General features: G+C 49.0%; 1 protein-coding gene across 1 annotated transcript; it reads right to left on the reverse strand.

Moving 5' to 3' along the window:
- Positions 1-144: 144 nt before the first annotated feature.
- On the reverse strand, positions 145-3298 carry LOC146429697 (uncharacterized). The gene has a single exon (XM_085077985.1). It carries the CDS (start codon positions 2428-2430, stop codon positions 796-798), a length of 1635 nt encoding a protein of 544 aa, XP_084934111.1. The 5' UTR covers positions 2431-3298; the 3' UTR covers positions 145-795.
- Between the last annotated feature and the right edge of the window lie 20435 nt (positions 3299-23733).

Genomic DNA, 23733 nt, shown 5'->3' on the forward strand with positions numbered 1-23733 from the left:
TCTTTAGCACTGGTGTGCTCATGTTTAACATGCAATCACTCAAGCAAGTGCTCCCAGTTCTCAGAGCTTTGGTCCTTTTTCATAGGAGCAAGTCTAGCCAGTTCATCAGCTTTGTTATTCCACTCTCCTGCAGTGCTCCCATCTCTCTGATGTGAAGCAACCCAGCCTACAGCAAAGTTGCCTTGGCTAAAAATTCTCAGAATCTCTTGGCACTTTTCCTTTTGCCACACTCGTACTCTGTTTACTTCCCATTCATTTTGCTTCCAGAAAGGGAGCCATTCAGTACATCCTTTAAACACAGCATATCCGTCTGTGTAGATATGAATGGGAGAAGTGGTTTGGGCTTCTTGTTGGAAAACACTCCATACTGCAATTAGTTCACCTACTTGAGCACTGCCCAGTCCTTCCTCTGTTCATCAGAAGAAGTGTGAAGAGCAACTTCTCTATATTTCCACACCTTCCCCTCTCTTTTGGCAGAAGCATTGGTAAATTAAGAATTTACAGTTTGGTGTTGGGAAAAAGTGGGGGCCACCCGGATGACTGAGGCAGGTTTATCTTAAATGATATCCAGACTCTCCATTTCTTGGATAGAAAGTTTCTTTGAGGCTCCTTCTGTTACAGAAGATACACTGCAAAAATGCTCAATCTGCGCACCTGTATCAATTAAAAAGATCACTGGTGCACATTTAGATCCTACAATAGCTGTGATTAACAAATCTCCTTTTTCTGTTTTAGTGAGCAGTCAAATATAAATCCATTCTCCATTTCCCTGACCACCACTAGGAATTAGAGATCCTAGTTTCCCTGTTCTGGAGAAAAAGTTTGCTTTGATGTCTTGTCTGCACCATCAGCAAAAGGAGGGGCAAAAGCTGTGACGGGTGCACTTTCTTTCACAGAGGAAACACAATGTGGTTTTGGCACACGCCACTGGGTTACCAGTTTGCTCAATTTTTCTAGAGGTAAACCATCCATTAAATCCTTAGGAATTCCTTTTTTAAGCCCTAAACGCCACCACTTAATTCGGACTGAAACAGATTTAGGTTGTGACTGGTTTTTGGCAACATCTGCAGTTTTGCTGGGACTGGGGAATGCGTTTTTACCTCCTACATGTTGGATGCCTCTTGATCTTTCTTCTAAAGGCTTCACAAGACAGTATTTTCTACTGTAATCAATTAATTCTTGTGCTACCTCCCCCCATGTCCAGACTTTAGACCTAGGGTGAGGTCTGTTACCTAGCAGGGCTGGTGTTGAAAAGTCGGAGGAATTTGAGTAAGAGTCTGTATTGGCACTGCCTGTATTTCTGCTATTATCCCCCCTGCACATAAAATTCTCTAACCTCTCTACAGGACCCATTGACGCCATGGTTCTCTGGAGACTTATCCCCGTGGTTTTGAGTGAATGGGGGAGCCCCCTTATTAAGGGAGTCATAATTTCAGGGTCAACAGGCAACATCATTGGTGATTCACATCCAGGAATTAATTTTCTCTCATGTATCATTTGCAGGCAAGCAGCTTTGTGTACACTTTCTAGTAATTGGTCAGCTGTGCCTGTTATTGCCAAGGGGTCTCCCCTGTCCAGAGGGTTTAACCCTCCAGCCCAGTAAGCAGCACGCTGAGTTAGAGACCATGGGGCATGGTGATCACCTGTTGTTAAGAAAACTCCATGTCCCCAATAACCCTCAGCCTCCTTTTCACTCAATTGTATTTGGTCACCCCCAGTTAAAGACACACGCCATACATACTCTGTTGCAGATTCTTTGATAAGACGCCCATATTCCCTTTTGAACTTTGCTAGTTCAGTGGCAGAATAGAGCATTTCTTTGGTGGTTATATAGAGGTCTATGTCTTCATCATTAAGATAAGAAAATTCTGGTTTGATTAAAGGTCTTAAATGAGGGGAATTTTTATCCAGTTTTCTCATTTGTTCCAATTCCTTTTGTGGATACATTGGGCTAATTGATCCCAATGATACTATATTCTGTGAACTAGTGTTCTGTGAATTAGTGGTACTCATGATAGGATTTACTTCAAGAGCAACCCTTAATGAATGGATTTCTTCCTCCTTGCGCTCCAATTTCTTTTCCAGATTAGAAATTGTTGTTTGGTGACAGAGCATCAGCTTTCCTAAGGATTCTATGAGTTTTTCTTCGTCACTACGCTGCCTATGACAGTCTTCAATGGCTGCGACCAAGCTGGCACCCAAAACAGAGCAGACTATTGTCTTGCTTTTTCCTGGTAGTAAAAACTTGACCTTAGCCTCATTCTGCAGTAAAGAAATTTGGTCCATTATACTCTGCAAATTTTTCCAATTCTCTCGAGCCCAATCTTCCCCAATAGGAGAGGGTCGAGCGTCATATTTAGCCAAAAATGCAAAAAACAATTCTCTATCATTAATCAACTGAGAATCTCTATTCTCCTGTTTTTCACTCATTATTTTCCCTATCCTGACTCAGAAACAAAACAATCTCAAAAACCAACCTCACAAACAGCAACAAAAAATAACTCTTTGACCCAGAAAAAAACAATCTCAAAAACAACACAACAACAAAAAAACAACTAAAATCCACTTGAGAAAGTTAAACACTTGCCAATGGCCACTCTCACTCTTTCTCAAGTGTCACTAAAATAAATATTCAACTCCCCTTTCTTGCACTCTAAATTCCAATAGCTGGAATCCCAACAGAGTCCTCAAAAATTAGTTTGGAGGGCTTTTCACCCCTCTGCCTCTATCAGGATCCTGTCTGTGACACCAGTTTATGTCACGACCCACTCCTAAGTGGACACATGATGGTTCATACCAGCTATGATCTCTGAGTGCAAAAAAGAAAGTAAGGCAAATTATCCAACAAGTCAAGGGAGTTCAATTTCAATCCAAACAGGAACTTTATTAACTGTGCCCATAAAGCAGCTTGAGAGAGAGAGGGAGAGAGAGAGAATAAAGGAAAATATAGGAGAAATAGGGAAGAAAAGGGGTTTATAGCTACCACCACAGGTCCACAGACATCCAGTGTCTCTGAGGGTCCTGTCCAGAAGGCGTTCCTCTGCGTCAATCGATGTCATCTCACGGTGGGGAAGATCTTCAGAATTCAGACATTCCAGAGCTGTCTTTTATGCTAGTCCATCCACCTGGTCCCCCCTTGTGACCCACCTTTGCTCCCCCTTAATTCCTGTGGAGATTTGCCAAACTCCACCTGGCAGGCCACACATGCCAAGAGAGGAGTGTCTGAGGTGTGGTCAGCTTTGTAGGCAGCTCCCCTTACAACAGTAGGTGGCAGGGAGTCTGTGGCTCTGTGGTCTCGTCTTGCTTCATGGATCTTTCACAATAGCAGGGACTTGGAGAAGGGTGCAAAGCCTTCATCACACACCAGCTTTGGCAGGAACAAAGCATTCGTTCTGTACCAGATGTGGACAGGTACAAATCACTCATTTCATACCAGCTATTGCAGGCACAGAGCATTTGTTCCATATCAGCTTTGGGAGGTACAAAGCACTCTTTGCATACCAGTTTAAGTCCTGGCTCCTGTTCGCTCCTTCCCCATCCTGCATTTCCCAGGGGGTGACCCTGCAGAGACTCTGCAATTCCTGGGAATCTCAAGGGCTTTGGGACATTGTGGGAACTCCCCCAGCAATGCACACAGAGAGGTCAGTGCCCTGGACACCCCAGCTGGAGATCCCAGGAGATGTTTATCCAAAGCAGATCAGGTCTGACACGCAGGTTTGGCCATGGTGACAAGGCAAAATGGTCCCTTAGCAGGGTGAAGGTATTTCCCATGGAACACAGGGAAATGCAGGGAGGTGGGATTGTCCAGCTGGAATATCTTCATGGGATCACAAAATCATTAAGCTTGGAAAAGACCTTAAAGATCCTCAAGTCCAACCACTACAGCACCACCACAATGTTCACCACTGATCTGTGTCCTCAAGTGCCACATCCAAACATTTTTTGAAATTCCAGGGATGGTGACTCCAGCCCTGCCCTGGGCAAAAGTGGTTTTGAAATGAGGTGTTTTATTCCATGAAAATATAAAGTGGTTTTTGATCCTCTGGGAATAAAGCATCTCCAAAGCTTGGTTTGGTCCCAGCTTCCTTTGGAGGATTATTTCACATTTCTGAACGTGACGATAACAAGGGAGAGTCCAACCTGTGGTGGGTGAAGGACTCAGGTCTGCTGGGAAAATGGGCTCCTCTCTGGCCTGGGGCTCTGCAGGGATGGGATGGGATGGGATGGGATGGGATGGGATGGGATGGGATGGGATGGGATGGGATGGGATGGGATGGGATGGGATGGGATGGGATGGGATGGGGAAGGAAGGTGATCACTACCAACATCTGCAGGGCACAATGTAAACCTTCCAGGATCTCCTACCTCCTCCTCCCACCCAATTCCTGCTTCCCCAAGGGTTCATGGCTGCCAAATTCCAACAATTTGCAGCAAGTTCCCATCTGGGCCTCAAGCTGAACTCGAGTGACTCAGACACTTCTCCTTGGCATTTGGATTCCTCATCAGGCCCTGTCCAACCCCAGCCAGGCTGCAGCAGGCACTGCTGGCACAAGCCTGTGCTGTCTGGAGCTAACGAGGCCCTGATTAATTGGGGTAAATATAAACCTGGAGTAAAGGCTCCTCTTCACAGACAGCAGCTCTCACTCCCAACAGAACCCCCAGAATCCCAGGAATTCAGCTCCCTGGGAGAAATCAATCCTGCTCTGGGTGCTGTGAGGGAGGAAATCTGTCCATCTTGTGTGATCCTTGTAGGATCACCATGTTTTTAGGATCATCATTTAGGATCATTATTAGGCAACTTCCCCAGTGGGTGCTAATTGCAGTAATGGAGGGTTCTACAAACCTATGTGAGGGTGGAGTAATCAAGTCAATATTTCTGTCTCAAAACCTCTGCTTTTAGCACCAAATCTGAATCAGACATTTTGTGCTGGAAGTAATTACTCCAAGAGAGACTCTGTACCATGAAGTGCAGTTTCCCACCCCTCTGCAGGGACATGTCATTAACCACCACACCCAGAGCTATTTGTAAAATCACAGAAGTTCCAGGGTCTTTAAAATAATGCCAGGCTGATCCTGCTCCCGAGGAAGGGCTTTCTGGGAACAGTTGGAAGCCTTTTCCTTACAACATTTTCTTTCCCATGCAGTGAATGACAAAATCTCCTGTGCACAAAGCCAAGATGTCAGAGCTGCTTTCAGACATCAATGAGCTCCATGAATCCTCCCTGCACTCCTCCTCCGTTATTTTTTTAATTGGAATATTTGCTTCCTGGATCTGTTCAGGGCTGGGCAGCACTGTTTGTGCAGGAGTGACAGCCCAGAGCATCCCAGGGTACCCAAATGCAAAACTCAGGAGGGTCTGCAGGGCCTCCTTTGCTTTGTGGGAATCCTTCTTCAGCCAGAGCATCCCTCTGGGCATTCAGGAGGCCAGGGTGACCTCCAAGGTCACCTCCCCTGAGGCTGGAGGGGTTGGCACTGGTCATGTCCCAGGAGGGTGCTGTGGGGGGCTCTGGCACTGTGGGCTTTTCAGGAGCAGTGGCAGTGCATCCCAGAATTTCTCAGGTGAGTTTGGAGCCTTTGCAAAGCCCTCACAGGTCTGAGATATTCCTCCTCCTGACCCAGCCCTCTCCATGGGACATTTCCAGTGCTGGGATGGGAGCAGCTGCTTGTCCTGGGCCCTGGAGCTGTGTGGTGAGAAAGTCTGGCAGAAAAGCTCCTCATCCTGCCTCCCATCCAGCACTCAGCTCCCAGCAACCTCTGTCCCTCCTGTGGGGATCATGGAATGGCCTGGGTTGGATGGAATCTTAAAGCTCATCCAGTTCTACCCCTGCCATGGCAGGTACACCTTACACTATCCCAGGCTGCTCCAAGCCCCAATGTCCAACCTGGCCTTGGACACTTGCAGGGATCCAGGGGCAGCACAGCTTCTCTGGGAATCTTTTCAGGGGCTGAGCCGCGGGACACAGGCAATTTGGGAATGCCCCATGCAGGTAGAGGTGGATCTGCATGCAGGGATGTCCCTGTTCTGGGAAATGAGTAGGACCAAGATAATCAAAGATTTCTAAATAGCAGAAAATCCCTGTGTTAATTCATAGACCAAGGAAAATCAAGGAAAAGGTGGGGGAGAGATCAGGGAGGAGAGAACTGTCAGTGACAGGGCAGTGGGAGGGATGGGCTTCCCTCCTGGCTAGTCCTTGATTCTTCAGATGAGGGAATCTCTTCTCCTGGGAAAATAATGAGGAATGAGTAACAAAACCTCTGCTTCCAAGGATTAACAGAACCCCATGGAGTTGGAGTTATTTGCATAAGCAGCTCTCCTGAAATGAAGTTATAGAAATCATTTCCTGGCCTCCCAAGTACCTGGGAATCAAACCCTTGGGACAGTTTTATTCCCAGCAGTGTCTCCCTTTTTCCCTTTTTTTTATGTGATCCAGCTCATGGCTCAAGGGCCTCAGCTGTCTCTCCCTCAGGGCAGGAGGGAACACCAAGCCTTGGTGTCTTTGCTTTAACAAATCTGGAGGGAGACCCTTGGTATCTAACTTGAACCAGGAATTCCATGACTGTGTTGTAACCTCATGTTTTAACACACCAGCAACAGCATTTCCAAACAAACCTTTCATTTCATTTTTTCCCTTTTTTTTCTTTTATTTTCTTTTATCCCCTATTTTGTTTCTTTCTCTCTCCTGTTATTACATTTGTCTGTCCAGCACCATCACAAAGTGCAGTTTATTTGAGCATAATCCACTCAGAGGCTGGGCTGAGACCTGGCACTCTCTGTGCAGAAGTGACAAGCTGGCACCTCTCCCAGCACTGTCCCATGTCTGAGGTGTCAGGAATACACAATTTTTGTGGTCAGAATGGTGCTGCTTCAGTAACTTTACACAGTATTTCTGCACAGTTCCTGCTTTGCTGTGGGAAAAGGCTGAGAGAGCTGGGATTGCTCAGCCTGGAGAGCTTTGGGGTGACCTCATTGTGGCCTTCCAGTGCCTGTAGAACCTACAAGAAAGATGGAGAGGGAATATTTCCAAGGCATGGAGGGACAGGACACAGGGAATGGCTTCTACTGACTGAGGGCAGGGAGAGATGGGATATTGGGAAGGAATTCCTGGCTGTGAGGGTGGGCAGGCCCTGGCACAGGGTGCCCAGAGAAGCTGTGCTGCCCCTGGATCCCTGGCAGTGTCCAAGGCCAGGTTGGACATTGGGGTTGGAGCAGCCTGGGACAGTGGAAGGTGTCCCTGCCATGGCAGGGGTGGCACTGGATGAGCTTTAGTGTCCCTCCCAACCCAAACCATCCCATGACTGTGACACTGCTGAGCACAGAGGCACTTCAGGATGACCCAGTGCTGTGTCAGCCCTTCCCTGCCTTTCCCAGCAATGCTCCAAAGGGCTGGCAGTGCTCACAGGGATGCTCCTGAGTCTCTGCCCCTGGTACTGTAATTACAGCAAGATCTGTGGCAATTCCTGCTCAAACCTTCCCCTGTTCTCCTGTAAATGGAACATTTTTAATTAACACACAATTTCAAAAGCTGCAAGACTTCCTAAATCAATGGAAATTCTGTGTTTGTAGAGGAGGAGGAGGAGGATTGCAGAGCCCCACTCTGTGAGGAATGAATATCATCTCATGGCCTCGGCTCAGTGCACAGATGTCTGCTCAGGAATGGATTTCTGGCCATCAAACATTGTCTTTGATGCTGTCAGACAGCTTTGCAGTGTTTCATCCTGATTACCCTGAGCATCCCACCGTGGGTTGGGGTGGAATTAGATAGGAAAGGATCCCAGCAATTTATTCCACATAATAGTTGTCCTATGAAGTATTTCTGTGGATGAAGTTACAGCTTGGGCAGATTTCAGTTCACAAACATTGGTGTTTCAGCTGGGGGGTCCAGGATTAGGGAATTCTCCCTTGAATTCCCTAATCTTGGACCTGCTCCATGTGCCTGTCAGGGTGGGGAAATTGAATCTCCAGAATCCTGAAAATAAGCAGAGGAAGAGCAGTTTCTCTGCTAAAATGTAACAAGAGGGAGAGTAGAGAAGCAGGTGAGTGTTCATTCACTGCCTGCAGACAAAGGGAAAATCATTTGGATTTTTTCTTTCTCCTTAATTATTTTTAAGGAGAAAGAAATTAATTCTTTCTCCTTCTCCTCCTTCTCTAAAGGAAGTTGAGGAAGAACAGCTCAGACCTAAACCATCAAAGCTTGAGCTCATACATTTCTGTCCCTGTGCTCCTCCTGCTGCTCACAGCTGCTCCCAAAGGAACATCCTGCACCCAGCTCTAGGCTCTGAGCACTGCAGCTTCTTCCACACTGGGGCAGAAGCTAAATTCCAGCCCCAGCTCTGCAGACCCTCACTGGGAATGCTGAGACAGGCTGGGCATGGGACATGGAACAAACCTTGCTGAGGTCACAGAATCATGGAATCACTGAGGTTGGAACAGAATTTGAAGGTTGTCAAGCCCAACCACCCCCCCAGCACCACATTCCCCATTAACCTTTGTCCCCAAGTGCCACATGCAGTTGTTTCATGGACATTTCCAGCAATGGTGACTCCACCACTGCACTGGGCAGCCCATTCCAATGCTTGACATCCCTTGCCATCTCCTCATATCCAATCTAAACCTACCCTGACTCAACTTGAGGCCATTTCCTCTTGTCTTTTCACTGGGAGAAGAGACTGACACCCCCTCACTGGAGCTCCTGTCAGGGACTTTTATGTGAAGACCAAGGTAGGAGGTCAAAGGGGGAAAAACCAGGCTGAAGTTCCCTCAGGTGTGCCCCAGAATGCCCAGAGGAAGCCACAGCAGCTTTGGGGTGAAGCTGGAGAGGTGGGATGCTCCAGGCAATAAGTGATGGACTGATACCTCTTTCTGTTTTAGCTCCTGCTCCAGGAAAGTTCAGAGGGCTGAGGAGAGGTGGTGTTTGTGGGGTTTCTTGGCTTGGTCTGAGAGAGCCATGCAAAAGCTCATGGAAAAGGCCCAGGGTGGGATTGTTGGGGTGTCCTGGGCAGGGCCAGGAGTTAGACTCGATGATCCTTGTGGCTCCATTCCAGCTCAGGACATTCCATGATCCCATGAAAAGGATCTTTGGATATCTCTGTCCGTATTTCCTCTCAGAGCAGGACAATCTTCAACAGCAGATCAGGTCCTCTGTGAATCCCAAAAACTTCCAGGGGCTGGCACACGCTTTCCCTGGGTGTCCTGCTTCAGGGCTGTGCTTCAGGGAGGATTTTCCATATTAAAAAGAGGGAAGACACAGGGAAATATTGGTGTGTCTTCCAATTCTTTGGAAGTGTCCAATTCTTTGGTGTGTCTTCCAATTCAAGAGGTTTCCCAAATACTGGTTAAACCAATGGATGAAACTTGCTACAGCCAGATCCAGATGTTCCTCACAGCTGGGACCATAAAATCTCGTGTGCTGGTTTTCCATCATGTCCCAGTCAGACCTTGCCCAAGTTTTAGGAATATGCAGTTCCGTAGGAGTGAGCAGTTCTTGGTGTTTGGAAGTGCATAAAACCAGCATTGAAGGGATCTCATTCTTCTCATCCCCTGTTCTCCATGAGGGAGAAAATACAGAAATCAAAGTTCTCCTCATCAGTCTCAGATGAAGGAATGTATTATCCATTAAAAGTCCCAGATTTAATGATCCTGCTTTGTCTGCACCTCTTTGGCTCATCACAATATTGTCATTTATATTTATGAGATTAGAGAGAGATTTAAAATGTTATGAACTTCCCAAATCCTCAGATTAAGAAGAAAAAAAAAAAAAGGAAGAGCTTTTTGTTTTGAGTTTATGAACAAAACAAACCAAGCAAAATATCGAGGGGGGAGGCAAGAAGAGTGAGTCCTGGTGGGCAGAGAAAAGTGGAGAAGCACAAGTCCATGCTGGCTTCAATCTGGGAATGTCTTTCAGGAAGTCTCACCTGTCAGGATTCTGGGAAAAGCCCATAAGGAGCTCACAGTTCCTCAGAAAGCTGTTCTGGCTGTGCAGAGAGGTCCTGGACATCCAGGAATGTCCTTTGGGGTCCCATGGATGGCACAGCACTGGCAGTTCCTTTATCAGACTGACCCAGTGCTGGCACAGCCTCTGCTGTCCCATTGGGTGGCTGCAGCAGGGCCATGGTCCCTCCTGGGCACTGACACCTCCTGTGCCCAGCTGGGCTCCTCCACCCCAGGGGTGACCTGCCAGGACCTCCCCATGGGCAGAAGGTGCTGAACAGGAATCCATGGGATTCTGAGGGGCAGCTCTGATCTCTGCTCCCTGGGACAAGGACAGGACAGGGAATGGCTGGAGCTGTGCCAGGGCAGGTCAGGTTGGAGAGCAGGAAAGATTCTTCCCCCAGAGGGTGCTGGCACTGCCCAGGCTCCCCAGGCAATGGGCACAGCCTGAGGCTGCCAGAGCTCCAGGAGTGTTTGGACAGCAGTGCCAGGGATGCACAGGGTGGGATTGTTGGGGAGTCTGTGCAGGGCCAGGGGTTGGACTGGATGATCCTGGTGGGTCCTTCCAGCTCCATGATTCCATGACCTCACAGCAGGTTCAGCCAGGAGCTGGGGGTCACCAGGGCACAGCAGGACACCCATGGCTCACGGTGACAGCACAGGACTTTCCTGGAGAGATTGAGTTTATCAATGCCAGGCAAACTGCTGGGATTAAATGGAGCTATGGAGTGATCTCCCTTGGACAAAACACCTGGAAAACTGCAGGTTTTGGCCTCCTGAGCTGAACAGAGCAACGATGAACATTCCTCCTAATTGGATGATTTCCCCCCTGTCTGATGTGTCACCAGGAACTCCTGTTCCTTTACCAGAACTCTCTGCCAAGGAAACCTTCCAGGCCTGTCACATGCTGTTTTGCTTCTTCCCACTAATCTTTTGGTCTTTTTCCAGGTTTTTTGGTCAAAAATATCAGAAAATCCTATTAAAATGGTCATCCTATGCTGATGGCATGGATGACTCAGAGCCAGGCTTGTACAAAGGACAGGAGCACTGAAGGTCCCAGCCTTGATTTCCTCCCTTATTCACCCACTCCATTCTACCAAACCACTCTCTGTGGCTTTGACCAAAAGCATCTCCTGAAATCCCAAATCTTGGAGATCCAAAGCCTTGAGTGAAATGCCCAAGGTCTGCCCACCTTCTCCTGCTCATGCCAGGTCCCACAGCCACTCCTGGGAGACTCGAGGCACATGAAGGTCTTGTGACAAGTCTTCCATGCCAGGACCTGGGACAGGGACATTGGAAGGGACACAGAAAGGAGGGAGATGAATTCTGGATTCTGGAGCTGGTTGAAGTCTCACCAAATCTCACAAAAGCTGTGTCCTGACAGGCCTGCCTCTTGTTCATCCTTTGCCTTCTGTGGGTGCAGCAGCCACAGTTCCCCTCCAGACCTGCAGTTCCTTACCCTGGGCTCAGGCAGTCCCTTCCCCACCATGGCAGCATCAAGGACATCTCCACCCATCCTCCTGGGCTCTCCTGCAATCCCTGGAAAAGCACTGGCTCTGTTTCTGGGTCACAACCTGTACAAATCAGCATCTTCCAGTCATGGCTTTGAAACCTTTGATGCTGCTAGGCCTTGATCTTCCTCCTTTGCCTTCTGTGGGTGCAGCAGCCTCAGCCCTGCTCCAGACCTGCAGTTTGAGACCTGAGCTCCTAACCTGGGCCCAGGCAGTCCCCTCCCCACCATGGCAGTGTGGAGGACATCCCCTGCTTCTTCCAGACTCTCCTGCAATCCCTGCTCACGGCATTTTTGGTTCGGTCTGGAAAAGCACTGGCTCCGTTTCTGGGTCAGGATGTGTGGAAATCAGCATCTTCCCCAGTCGTGGCTTTGAAAACTCAACTCCAGCTGGGAGGGGAGTGACCTTTCCAGGGCAGAACGATCCTTTCTGAAGCAGCTAGGAGAGCATTTTGTTCTCTGCACTGCTCAGGCCTCTCACAGAGGATTCTGGGCTGACGTTTTTCCTGCCCCTCCTTTAATTATTTTCCTTACCTTGAGATGACAGCCAGACTTCGAAGAGAAAAGCAAAAAATAAATTTCTTAGGCAAAGTGTGATAGAAAACCCAGTGAAGTGGTGCAGAGCAGGGCTTGCCTGATTGACCAGACCCTCCTGAGGCTGTCCAGCCCTTCCTGGAGGGACATGGAAGGGAACAAGGAGCCTCTGTGTGACTGGAACTATTCCTTCTCTCCATCTCCACATGGACCATCCTGTCCTCACCTGCAGTGGCTCCACAGGACACAGGACCCTGCCACCCTGACAGCTCTATTTTGCTCCCACTCCAAGATGATTTGCAGCCAAAAATAATTAAAAAAAAAAGCTAAGATGCAAAAGCAAGAAAATGGTGTCAATGGTGTTTGGCTGTGGCCCAAGCCCAGGAGCACAGCAGGCGTGGGAGCTCCCTTGGATGTTTTTGCTTGATGAACTCCCACTTGAAACAGCTGAGGAATTTCAATATTTGGACAGATGGCTGGATTCCCAAGGCTGAGTTTAAAATACGTATGGAAGCTCTGCAGAAATCACAGTCTCTTCCTTTGCTGGGAGTTATTTCTTGGAAGAAAATATTCTTCCTTTTTTGTTATTTGAATGACAACAGTTGGAAAACTCTTCCCACCATGGACTGCATCAGACCTGAGATCATTTCCTTACTTATGTTCCCTCCAGGATAGTGGGAAGGGCTGAACTTGGGATCATTGCCTCTACAACAGCCTGGATTTTGTCTGCAATCAAGGAGAGCTCTGGTATCACCAGGTGACAAACTCTGATAGGTCCATTCCACACAACTCCTATCCAAATTCTCCATTTCCACACAACTCCCATCCAAACACTCCATTTCCACACAAATCCTATCCAAATTCTCCATTTCCACACAACTCCTATCCAAATTCTTCATTTCCACACAACTCCCATCCAGATTCTCCATTTTCCCATAAATCCTACCCAAACCCTTCATTTGGCCGCACTTGCAAAGGAAGGAAGAAAATTATATAAGCACAAAGGGGTTGTAATGATAAAAAGGGAGGTAGAAAAACAGAATTCTGGTGTGAAAAGCCAATCACAAACACTTAACCTTCCTCCAAGTCAGCGCCATTCTTCTGAAAACAGGAAAGAACAACAAAACTAAAAGGGAAAGAAACTGTAGATCCTACAGATCCTACAGATCTTGTGGAGCAGAAGGAGCTCTGAGCCAGCCCTGCCCTCCAGGCAGAGTGGGACACTCACAAGTCACCCCTTGCAGACAGAATCTCACTGAGCATGAAGATATTTTCTCTGTTAGCATGGAAAACATGCACTCCAAGTCCCGTTGGAGTGTCAACTGCCTGGAAGCTCTTTTTGTCCCCAAGGAATGTATTTATTCAATCCCTCTTTGATCATCCAGGGATAGAAGCCTCAGCTATGTCTGTGCACATAAAACAACAATTTTTTTGTTGCAGCGACCCAAGCAGGTTGGTTTAGTGACAATGATTTATGGAGAGCTCCCTTTTTGGAGGCTATAATGTTAATTAATTGCTTCTGGAGGACTTGGATAAAAAGCATATTTACTCCTGCCACAGTCAAACGCTCAATATTTTGTGCATTCCCCAAATCTTTCCAATGGATGTCCACAGAACAATGGCTCAGCAAACGAGGCAGCTGCAGGAGGAGATCAGACACACTTCTGAAATAGTCAATTATTCAGATTAATTAATGAGTAATGCCTCTGCATGCATTTTGCATGTAATTTGAATATTCCAAAGCCAGAGCTTTCAGCTGTTACAGTGCCTTGGGCAGAGCCATATTCCTTCCAGCAATCACAGGGAAAGCTGCTCTACAGAAACTTCAGGATTTCTGTGTGCCACGAGTCCTTGGGAAATGCAGCAGCATCTCTGTGGAGCAGCAGAGATTGGTGTTGAAACAGGTTCCAGGGAAGAAAGAGCTCTGCAGGTATCTCAAGGAGCAGGAAGGCACCCCTTGGGATTGGTTCTGTAAATGCCTGGAACCCACAGCCAGATCCTTATCTGTATTCAGGCACCTCCCTCCCACAAAATTACCAGGGATTATGTGCTTTTAAAAATCCTACCGGGTGCTTATTTGCATTTTTATGTGCCTGGCTGCATTTAAAAAAAAACATTCTTGGCAGCCAAGTGTAAGGGAATCCAAGGGGAATCCCCTGGTCTCTGCTCACTCCAGGATTTGGGACAGATCCACGTGTTCAGTGCCACTCTCTGCTCACTGCTGGCCTGGGGGACCTCAGGTGACATTGCCCAGAGATCCCAGGATGGTTTGGGTTGGGAGAGAACTTAAGGATCATCCAGTGCCACCTCCTGCTATGGCAGGGACACCTTCCACTGTCCCAGGCTGCTCCAAGCCCTGTCCAGCCTGGCCTTGGATACTGCCAGGGATCCAGGGGCAGCACAGCTTCTCTGGGCACCCTGTGCCAGGGCCTGACCACCCTCACAGGCTGCCACTGCATTCCAGAGGGAAAAGCTCCTTGGGGATGGTCTCTGGTCCATTCTCTCTCTGTCCAGGACACACAGGTCAGCACAGCTCAAACCATGCCATGGAGTGTGCTAATGAGCAGTGTAATAATAATCAGGGTGCTAATGATCAATTCCCAGACCATTCCCTGGCTTTACTGAGCTCCTTAGTCTGCATTCAGGCTGAAATTCCCCAAACCAGGCAGTTGTTACTGGGTTTTTCCCCATCCAAGCCTGCAGAGCTGTCCAGAGAGCCAGGGAGAGAGGCTCCTCCAGGCTCCATGCTGAGAATCACAGAATTGTCAGGGCTGGAAAACACTTTTAGTTCTTCATCAAGGCCAACTGTCAACCCAGCACTCCCAACCAAGCAATTCCTTCCCTCTGCCTCACCAAGACAGAGGAGGAAATCATGCCAGGAGATGTGGGAAGACTCCTTATGCCAAGGCAGCCCTCAGCTTTCAGAATTCTCCTTCACAAAAGGACTGGGAAAAAAAAAGTTTTGCTTAAAAATGTCTAAAAACTAAAATGGAACCTGCAGGAACCCAGCCCAGAAAGCCCTGCAAAGGCTGAGGGAGCAGAGAGACCAGGCCAAAGCTCTTTCTGGAAGCACAAATGCTCTGCCTTGCCCTGGAAATGTCCTTTAGGAGCAAAACACAAAGCTGGATATCGAGGTCTCTCAGCTCCTTTGAAATGAGATGAGATGGGGAGGGTAGCACAACCTTCCAGACCCTCGGGAACATCTTCTCCCTCTCCCCTGGCAGGCAGGGAGGAGCTTTACCAGTGATGGAGGTGATAACACCTGATACTCTCAGAGGGATGAAACCAACACAAAAATCCTGCTGGAATTATCTCCCATGGTATAAGTGGGGGGTGAAGCCCTCTGAGATTGAGCCAGAGGAAAGTCTGATTTGTCAGAAGCACAAATCCAAGAGAGTGGGTGCCAATTTCTTGACTGGGGCCACTGCAGCTCTGAAAGAAGCCCCCTGTCCCCTCTCCCTCTGCAAAGACAGTTTGGGAACCTGCTGTGACATCTCTGAGGACTAAAAGATCCTTTGCTGTTCCCATCCCAGGGCAGGCTCAGCATCATGTGAGGTTCTCTCATTCCCTGGCCATTCCTGAGGTGTCCCTGCTCATCTCAGCTCTCTGCAGTGACTCCAGGGATATCCTTTGCTCTCTCTGGTCCAACAAGTGAATTAAGGTCAAGCCCTTGGGCTGATTTGCAGTGAAACCATTTCTTCCCCCCCAGACCTTCAGCAGATGCAGGTGGTGCCAAGCAGAGCAGCAAAGCCAGCCATGCTCCTGGGAGGAGCAGCAGCTCCAAAGCTCTGCCTGCAGGGGAAATTCCCCTGGGGAATGGGCTGGGAGACTGATTTCCCACGGATGCAGAGGTGGGTGACAAACCTGGGGGCTCCTGGTGGCTTCTCAGTGAGAGCTGTCACGCCTTCAGCTGCTCCAAATAGTCCCCATGTCCCTCCCCTCCAGATCTTCTCCATCCCACAGAATTCACAGGCCAGGAGCCAGGTTTGGCTTCTCTCTGTTCTTGAGCCTCACCCAGGCAGGGAGGGAAGGCAGAGCTGCTGAAGGCTCATTTCTGAGCACACTGGAGTATCCTGCACTCCCTCCTGATGGGTTCCTTCCAGCCTCTCTGCATCTCCTGTTCTCCCCAAAACTGCCTCAGGCTGTGTGTGACCAGGGAGTGACCACAGCAGGGAGGGCTCTCTGCTGAGGAGAGGCTCTGGCAGGTGTTTGTAGGGTAGGTTTGAGATGTTTGCAGTAGGTTTGGGATACTCAACAAAACAAAACCAAACAAACCAAAACCAAAACCAAAAAACAAAAACAAACACAAACAATACTTGCAGTAGATCTGGGATATTTGCAGTAGGTTTGGGATGTTTGCAGTAGGTTTGGGATATTTGCAGTAGATTTGGGATACTTGCAGTAGGTTTGGGATGTTTGCAGTAGATTTGGGATATTTGCAGTAGATTTAGGGTAGCCCAAGCCCCATTCAAGCACTGGGGTTGGGCACTGCATCAACTGGGCCATGGAGATCTAAGCTCAGGTGTTCTCACAAGAGCCTATCCATGGAAAAAGCCAAATCTGATGGAGAAAAAAGTTAATAAATAGTTTAATAGTCTTGCTCAGATTAATTCTGGGTTTCTATCTCCTTGGATTCACCTGATCCAAACAGAGGCTTAAAACTCCATCCAAAGCCAATGTGTAAATTTAAGAAACACCCTCCATAAACTGCAATTAATTGGAACAAAAAGAAGAACCCACCAGGTCTCCCCTGATGACCTGACACACAAATTCCTATAAATGGGAGCTGATAGAAGTGGAAAAGGTTGATGAGTTGGAAGAATATTCCTGTATTGAGGCAGACATATCTGTGTGGAAGTGTCACCTCCAGAGGACACTTTTCGAGCTGCAAAAAGGTTAAGTTTTGAAGTCCAATCCTCTGATAAATAAAATATTCCTGAACTCTGCAATACTGCAGGAAGAGCTGGGGATCAGCATAGCCTGAAATGAAAAGCCAGCCCACATGTGGGTGTGGAGAGGGGGCTGTGCCTGACACATCCTGGGGATCCTGAAAAGGCTCCAGGAGAAAAGGCTCAAGGAAAGCCTGAAGGACTGAGGAAATCTCCTCAAGCTGGACATGCCTGGGATGCTGGATTTGGGATCTACTGGGTATCTCTGAATGCTTTGAAGGCTGAAAGCAAACCTAGCAATGCTCCCCCTTTGACAGGAGTCCCATTTCTGTGTCTGGAGCCTCCCAGGGGTGTCCTGTGCTGACCAGCAGGGCAGGATGACCCCTGGGACAGCAGTGGGGTCACCCAGATAAGTGCCTGTCACTGTTTGAGACAGCGTGACACATAAAGACATTACTCCAGGCCAAGCAGAAAAGAAAGGCAGAAGCCCCATTTATTACTACAAAGTCTACTTTATACTATTTTCTAACCTTCATGCCATATAACTATTGGTTCATAACCTGTTATTGTACAGCACCATCGACCAGCTATTCCTAGCACACATGTTCTGGGAACAACAGACTCCCTTTTGCAGGTGTTGCATCCCAAGTTGTTTTCCTGGTCTTGTTTTGGCTTTTTGCTTCTGTCTCTCATGGGTACAAAGCTTTTTGCAACACAGTCGATGTCTGTGAGCAAAGACAGGCTGGTTGTCAGTTCCCACATGTGCCCAAAGCAGCTCCCACCCAGGAGCTTCCCAGGCTCTTCCTCAGCCCCATCCATCCTCTGCCAGATCCCCCCAGTGACCCTGGCTGGGCCCAGTGCAGGTGAGCAGAGCTCCAGGGCTCCTTCCCACTGGGATGTGCTGAGAGCCACTGGTGGCACTGACACTCCCCATGGGGACAGAGATTGTCCTTCCCAGAAGCTGACCCATGCTGTCCACACCTTTATCTCACATTTTATTTCACTTACAGGATGAGCCAAGAGCTCAACACTGTCTGCAACCCTCACCCTGTTGAGAAGGAACTCATTAGAAGGGATTATGGCAAATAAAGTTGAAGGAAATGAAGGTAACTCATTAAAGCAGGATGATTTTTGCTGGCAGCTTGCACCCCCTCGGAGCTCTGCTGTGTTTGCCCTGCAGAGCTGAACAGAATTTCAGGAGTCCTGGTCTTCCAAACTGCTCAGAGACACCTGGGGAGGCTTTAGGGGTTGCTGCTTTCCTTCCCTCTCCCCACCCTCACCCCCTGATTAGTGCTAAGATTAGTGATAACCCAGTCTGTGCAGCTCAAGAGAGACTTTTTTTCTTTCCTATTTTTCCATCTGGAAATAATGAGTGTCACTGATGGCTGGAGAATGCAGGGAGTGGGAAGGGCACCAGAGGACAGATCACAAAGGAATTTAAAAAAGAAAAAAAATGATGCAGCTGAGGTAGAGATCCACAAATACTGGGAGGAGAAAGCTCTGCCTGGGAAGTTCTCAACCATGAGGGTTTAAAGCCTAGAAAAAGGGCAAGTCAAGAGAGAAACAAAGAGGCAACAGGACAGGAAGTACATCAAGGGTCAGGCGAAAGAAAATGAGAAGGATTGAACCTCCAGAGCTGGGATTCCCAGCCTTTCCAAAGGCACCAAGTCCCTGGGAGTGAGGGCAGGGCAGTGAGGCACCCAGCAGCGTGAGCACACAGTGCCAGGGGACACAAATATCCGATTTATCCATCAGCATCGTGCCAGCCTCACCTGGGTTCAGCTGGGAGAGGCTGCATTTTCTTCCTCATGCTGTGGGGTTTGGGTTTAGGATGGGAATGATGTTGGCACCCCTGGGACAGTTTAGTTTGTGCCCAGTTGTGCTCACCCTACATCCAGGGCTGCACAGGGAGCAAGCTGGGATATTCCACACCATGGAATGTCATTCCCAGTGGATGGACTCGGGGAATTGGCCAGGAGGGGCTGGCAGAGCTCAGTGGGAGTCAATTCTTTATGCTGTGCATCATTTCTGGGGGGTTCATTCTCTTTCTTTTTGTTCTTTTAATTTCATTAAATTATTAAACTGTTCTTATCTCAACCCATGGCTTTCTTTTTTTCCAGAGTTTGTCTCCTTCCCACTGGGGCAGTGAGGGGTGGGAGGAGCACAGAGCTGTGTGGGACTGAATTCCCAGCTGGGCTTAAATCATGACACAGAATTCCAGCATCACTGAGGCTGGAAAATCCCTCCCAGCCCATGGAAGCCAAGCTGTGCCCAATGCCCACCTTGTCCCCAGCCCAGAGCACTCAGTGTCACCTTCAGGCCTTCCTGGGACACCTGCAGGCATGGCGACTGCAAACCTCCCTGGGCAGCTCCTGCCAAGGCCTGAGCATCCTTTCCATGGAGAAATTCCTGCTGCTGTCCAAGCTGAGCCTCCCCTGGCCCAGATAACGAGCTCAAGAGGATCTCATGGCCCCAAACCAAGAGTTGATTGAACCCTGAGCTCTCCATGTGACACACTGGGAAGGTTTTATGGCCAAGAGGAACTCCCAGAGCACTGCTGGGCTTGTGAATGCCAAGGACTGTGTCCTGACTGAACTCAAGACACATGGGATGGACTCACATGGCTGGGAGCTCTCTGAACCATCCCTGCCCTGCTCAGAGCTGCAGGAGCTCTGCAAGTGCTGCACAGAGGGAGCAGTCAGTCAGTCACTGCAGGGATACAGAACAGGCTGAGGGAGAACATTCCACTCCCGTGGAAAACACGAGATTCCTGCCTCAGGAACTGCCTCCTTGACCAACAGGAGAAGAACAGTTCCACCTTGAGCTCATTCTGCAGTGCCCAGTGGGATCTCCTGCTCGCTTCCCCAGCACAGCAGTTGCCAGGTGGATTTGCTGGCTCCAAGCTGTCCCTGCACAGTTTCCCAAGGAAGCTGAACAGAGCAGCTGCCTGCAAGCCAGGAAACTTTCAGCTCTTTCTCTTCTTTTGATCTCCTTGAAGGTTTGGAGCTCTGAGCCAGCCAGGGAATGCAGATGCTGCAGCAATTAGGAGCCCAGGACTTCCATGGAGCCATTGAACATCCCAATTATCTGCTCTGACAAAGGCTAAATTCTCCCCACATCTGTTATCTCCATTTCCAGGAGCTCTGTTGGAACCCTAGCCATGGATTGCTCTTGGCTGGCTCCTCTGGGAAATCTGCCTATGTCACTACCAGCTTTCTGACTGTCCAATTACTGCCATTCCTGCCCTTGCCCTGTCCCATCCTATTGATTTATTCCCCACTACAAGGGGGGTTTATCCAGCCCCTCAGGGTGGAACAGGATATCCCTGCCTGCAGCAAACTGTCAAAGCCAAGAGTGTGCAAGCAGGTGAGCTCTGGAAGGAGAAAGAGAGCTTGCATCCATCCCACAGGAAGAGAGGGATTAAATCCCAGCTTGGAGAGCACTTCAGGGAGTGGAACATGCAACAGAGACAGCCAGGGACCAGGACAGACAATTGGGAGTTTAGGACAGACAGTTGGGAATTTAGAACAGGCAGTTGGAGTCCAGGACAGACAGCCAGGGCCCAGAACAGAGAGTTGGGGTCCAGGAGAAAAAGTCAAGGTTCAGGACAGATATTTGGGGGTCCAGGACAGACAGTCAGAGGTTCAGAACAGACAGATGAGGTCCCAGGATAGTCAGGGGCCCAGGACAGACAGTTGGGGTCCAGGACACAGAGCTGGATTCCCAGGACAGAGTATTGGGGCTCAGGAGGGACAGTTGTGTCCCAGCACTGCTCTGTGAGTGCAGCACATCCAGGCAGGGCAGCAAAAGGACACCTCAAGGAGGACTCTGAGCTAAGCCAAGCTTGGCTTCCTGAATATCCAGGGACCTTCAGGGACTGTGGGCAGTTTGGGTGGAAAAGAAGGACCACTCAGAACACTGTGCTTGTTCTGGAAACCAGAAACCGGGTGACAAAATGTGCTACAAGTTGTTTCTTCCCCACCACCACTGCAACAAGGAGCTCTTCCAGCAGTGTCTGTCACCCTCAGCACTCCTGCCACCAGTTACACCAGTGCCAGGCCGTGCACCTTCCCAGTCATTTACAAGAACATCAAAACCAGATGCTCCTTTGTATCCCTTTCCTCATTTAAAAGCCCCATGGTAACAGTGCTGCCCTTGGTGCTGCTTTGATTTAAGTGAGAAAGTGCTCTGGGTTGTGTCATTAACTCACAGAACAGTTTGGAAAGGTGGCTCTGCTTTAAAATAAAACAAAAAAAGTAATGGATGCTGGACAGAAAGGAAGAGAAAGTGTGGAGACTTCCAGGGTAGAATCCAAGGAGCGATGGATTTGATTTCTGTAATCTTATTTTGTTAATTCAAATTCAACTTTACACCATCATTATAACCCCTAAAGGGATTATTTGTGAGGAAGAAAGACAATTCTGTTCACACACTGAAGTAACTCAGGTCTGGATGGTTTTTCTCAGGTTTCTGCCACAGCCTCAGCAGCTCTGTGGATGCAAATCCAAGGGCAGGACAGTGGGATGGCACTGCTGATCTTCTCGTTGGATTCTCTTTGGTTCTGACATCAAGACTGATCTCATTTAGTTGTTAAGTTTCATCTCCAGCCTGACCTTAAAGCCTAGGCAGGATATGAAAAGTTTCCCCAGTGCCCAGCAGTTTTCACATCTCCTCCAGATGTCAGAATTAAGGTGAAGGAAATGGAAACAGAATCCAAATAGGAACTGGATTCCTTTACAGGAGATGCTCCAATCCTGCCCAACCTCCCCTGTGCCTCAGTCACTGCTGATCTCCGAGGTTTAGACTGAGGCAGGTCCAACCAGCTGAGGGAAATCCTTGGATTAATTCACCATCTTTTCCAGCTCTGTGGTGCCAGCAGTTCTGGGATGAGGCTCTGACACCCCCAGATGCTGAGACACTCCAGAGTTTCTGCAGGAATCTGCAAGTCCTTTCTCTGCTTGGGTTGCACTGACAGCCCCTGATAACAGTGACTGTCTCCATCCCTCTGTCCCACTGGGTAAATCAGGATGCACAGGATGCCTCTGAAATCCCAGCTGACCTGAGGAACCCAGAGACTCTGTGAGTGGAACAAGCAGGGAAAGGACAAGGATGGAATTCAGCGGTTTCTGAAGAGCCCCCAGGGCTGCCTGGCTGCAGCTGCTGCACCAGAGAAATGTGGGGCTCCTTTAACCCCCAGAGTCACACCCAGAAATGACTCAGGTGAGACCCAACCTGCAGAGCTGATCCAGCACAGGCAGGAGCTGGAGCTGCTGGAGAGTCCAGAGGAGGCACCAGGATGATCAGAGGGATGGAGCAGCTCTGCTGGGAGGGAAGGCTGGGAGAGCTGGGATTGTTCAGCCTGGAGAGGAGAAGCTTTGGGGTGACCTAACTGTGGCCTTGCAGGACCTGAAGGAGCTACAGAAAACATGGAGAGAGACTTTTTACAAGGGATGGAGGGACAGGACACAGGGAATGGCTTCACACTGCCAGAGGGCAGGGATAGATGGGATATTGGGAAGGAATTCCTCCCTGTGAGGGTGGGCAGGCCCTGGCACAGGGTGCCCAGAGAAGCTGTGCTGCCCCTGGATCCCTGGCAGTGTCCAAGGCCAGGCTGGACATTGGGTGGAATGGGATGATGTTTAAGCTCCCTCCCAACCCAAATCATTCTGTGATTCAATACTGGCTTCAAAAATGCCTCAGGATGGAAAGAACTGAACACTGGTTCCTCTCTGGTTTTTCATAAACTTCATATTCTCAGAATTTCATTCTCATTACATACAGCTGCTTCTAGACTTGCTGATACCTTCCGGTAACAGAAGTATCTCTCAGTTTATAAAAATGCCAGTTCAATACATTTCTACAAAATATGATGGGACTGGAATTGAATCTCCTGCTTGTTTGGGTTTTCATTCTGTTATCAAGCAACTTGGCAAAACTAAGCACATTTATTTCATATATTTAGTGCCACTACATCTCCATTTACCTTCCTCCTTCCACATGGAGCACGGCAGGACTATTTAGTTATTTTCAGGTGGACTCAGCTCCTTCTGGTGGGTCCTGGGGCAGGAATTCAACAGCTTCACCTGCTCTGTGAGGGAAGCAAGGGATGCAGCATGCAGTGCTGGGCTGGGAGCTGTCACTGCCTCAGGGACAGGAGGTGGCACTGCCATGGCAGGTCAGGGATGTGCTTCATTGTCTCTGGTCACCGAGGAGAGGAGAGGAGAGGAGAGGAGAGGAGAGGAGAGGAGAGGAGAGGAGAGGAGAGGAGAGGAGGATGAAGATGAAGTTTTCCAGGATTCCAGGAGCAGGACAGACCAGCAGAGACCAGTATTAAGGGCAGGCTCCAGGATTATCTCCATCTCTCAGTACTTGTGGCTGTCCTGCCATCACACAACTGCTCCCTGCATTCACTGGGGCAGGACTGTCACCATTCCTTGTCCCTTCCCTGGAGCAGCTGGACAGGAAGGTAGGGATGGTGCTGGAGAGGGAATTGCACCTTGTTCCCCCTGCCAGGCCCTGCAGGGAGGGGTTGGCACAGAGGGGACAGGGAAGGAGGGACAAACCAGGTGTTCCTCAGACTCTCCTGGTCACCTGCACCACAGGAGTGTCCCTGGGGAATAACTGACCTGGGATTCCCTGAGCCTGTGGCTCCCAATTCCTGCTGAGCCCAAGAACTGCTGTTCTAGGAAGGAAACACCAAACAGGAAGAAAAGTGCTGACAGTTCTTCTTGATTGTCCTTTCTGTCTCTTGATGAGCAGAGCAGGGAGATTGAACACACTTCTCTGGCACTAGGGAACTGCAGCAGAGCCTTGGAGTTGGTTTGCACAGTTCCCTCCTCACACCCCTCACCTGCTCCCTTCTGCAGGAATTT

Source organism: Lichenostomus cassidix, chromosome 18 (assembly GCF_008360975.1).
Source record: "Lichenostomus cassidix isolate B80296 chromosome 18, HeHo_3.0, whole genome shotgun sequence".
NCBI classification, from domain to species: Eukaryota; Metazoa; Chordata; class Aves; order Passeriformes; family Meliphagidae; genus Lichenostomus; species Lichenostomus cassidix.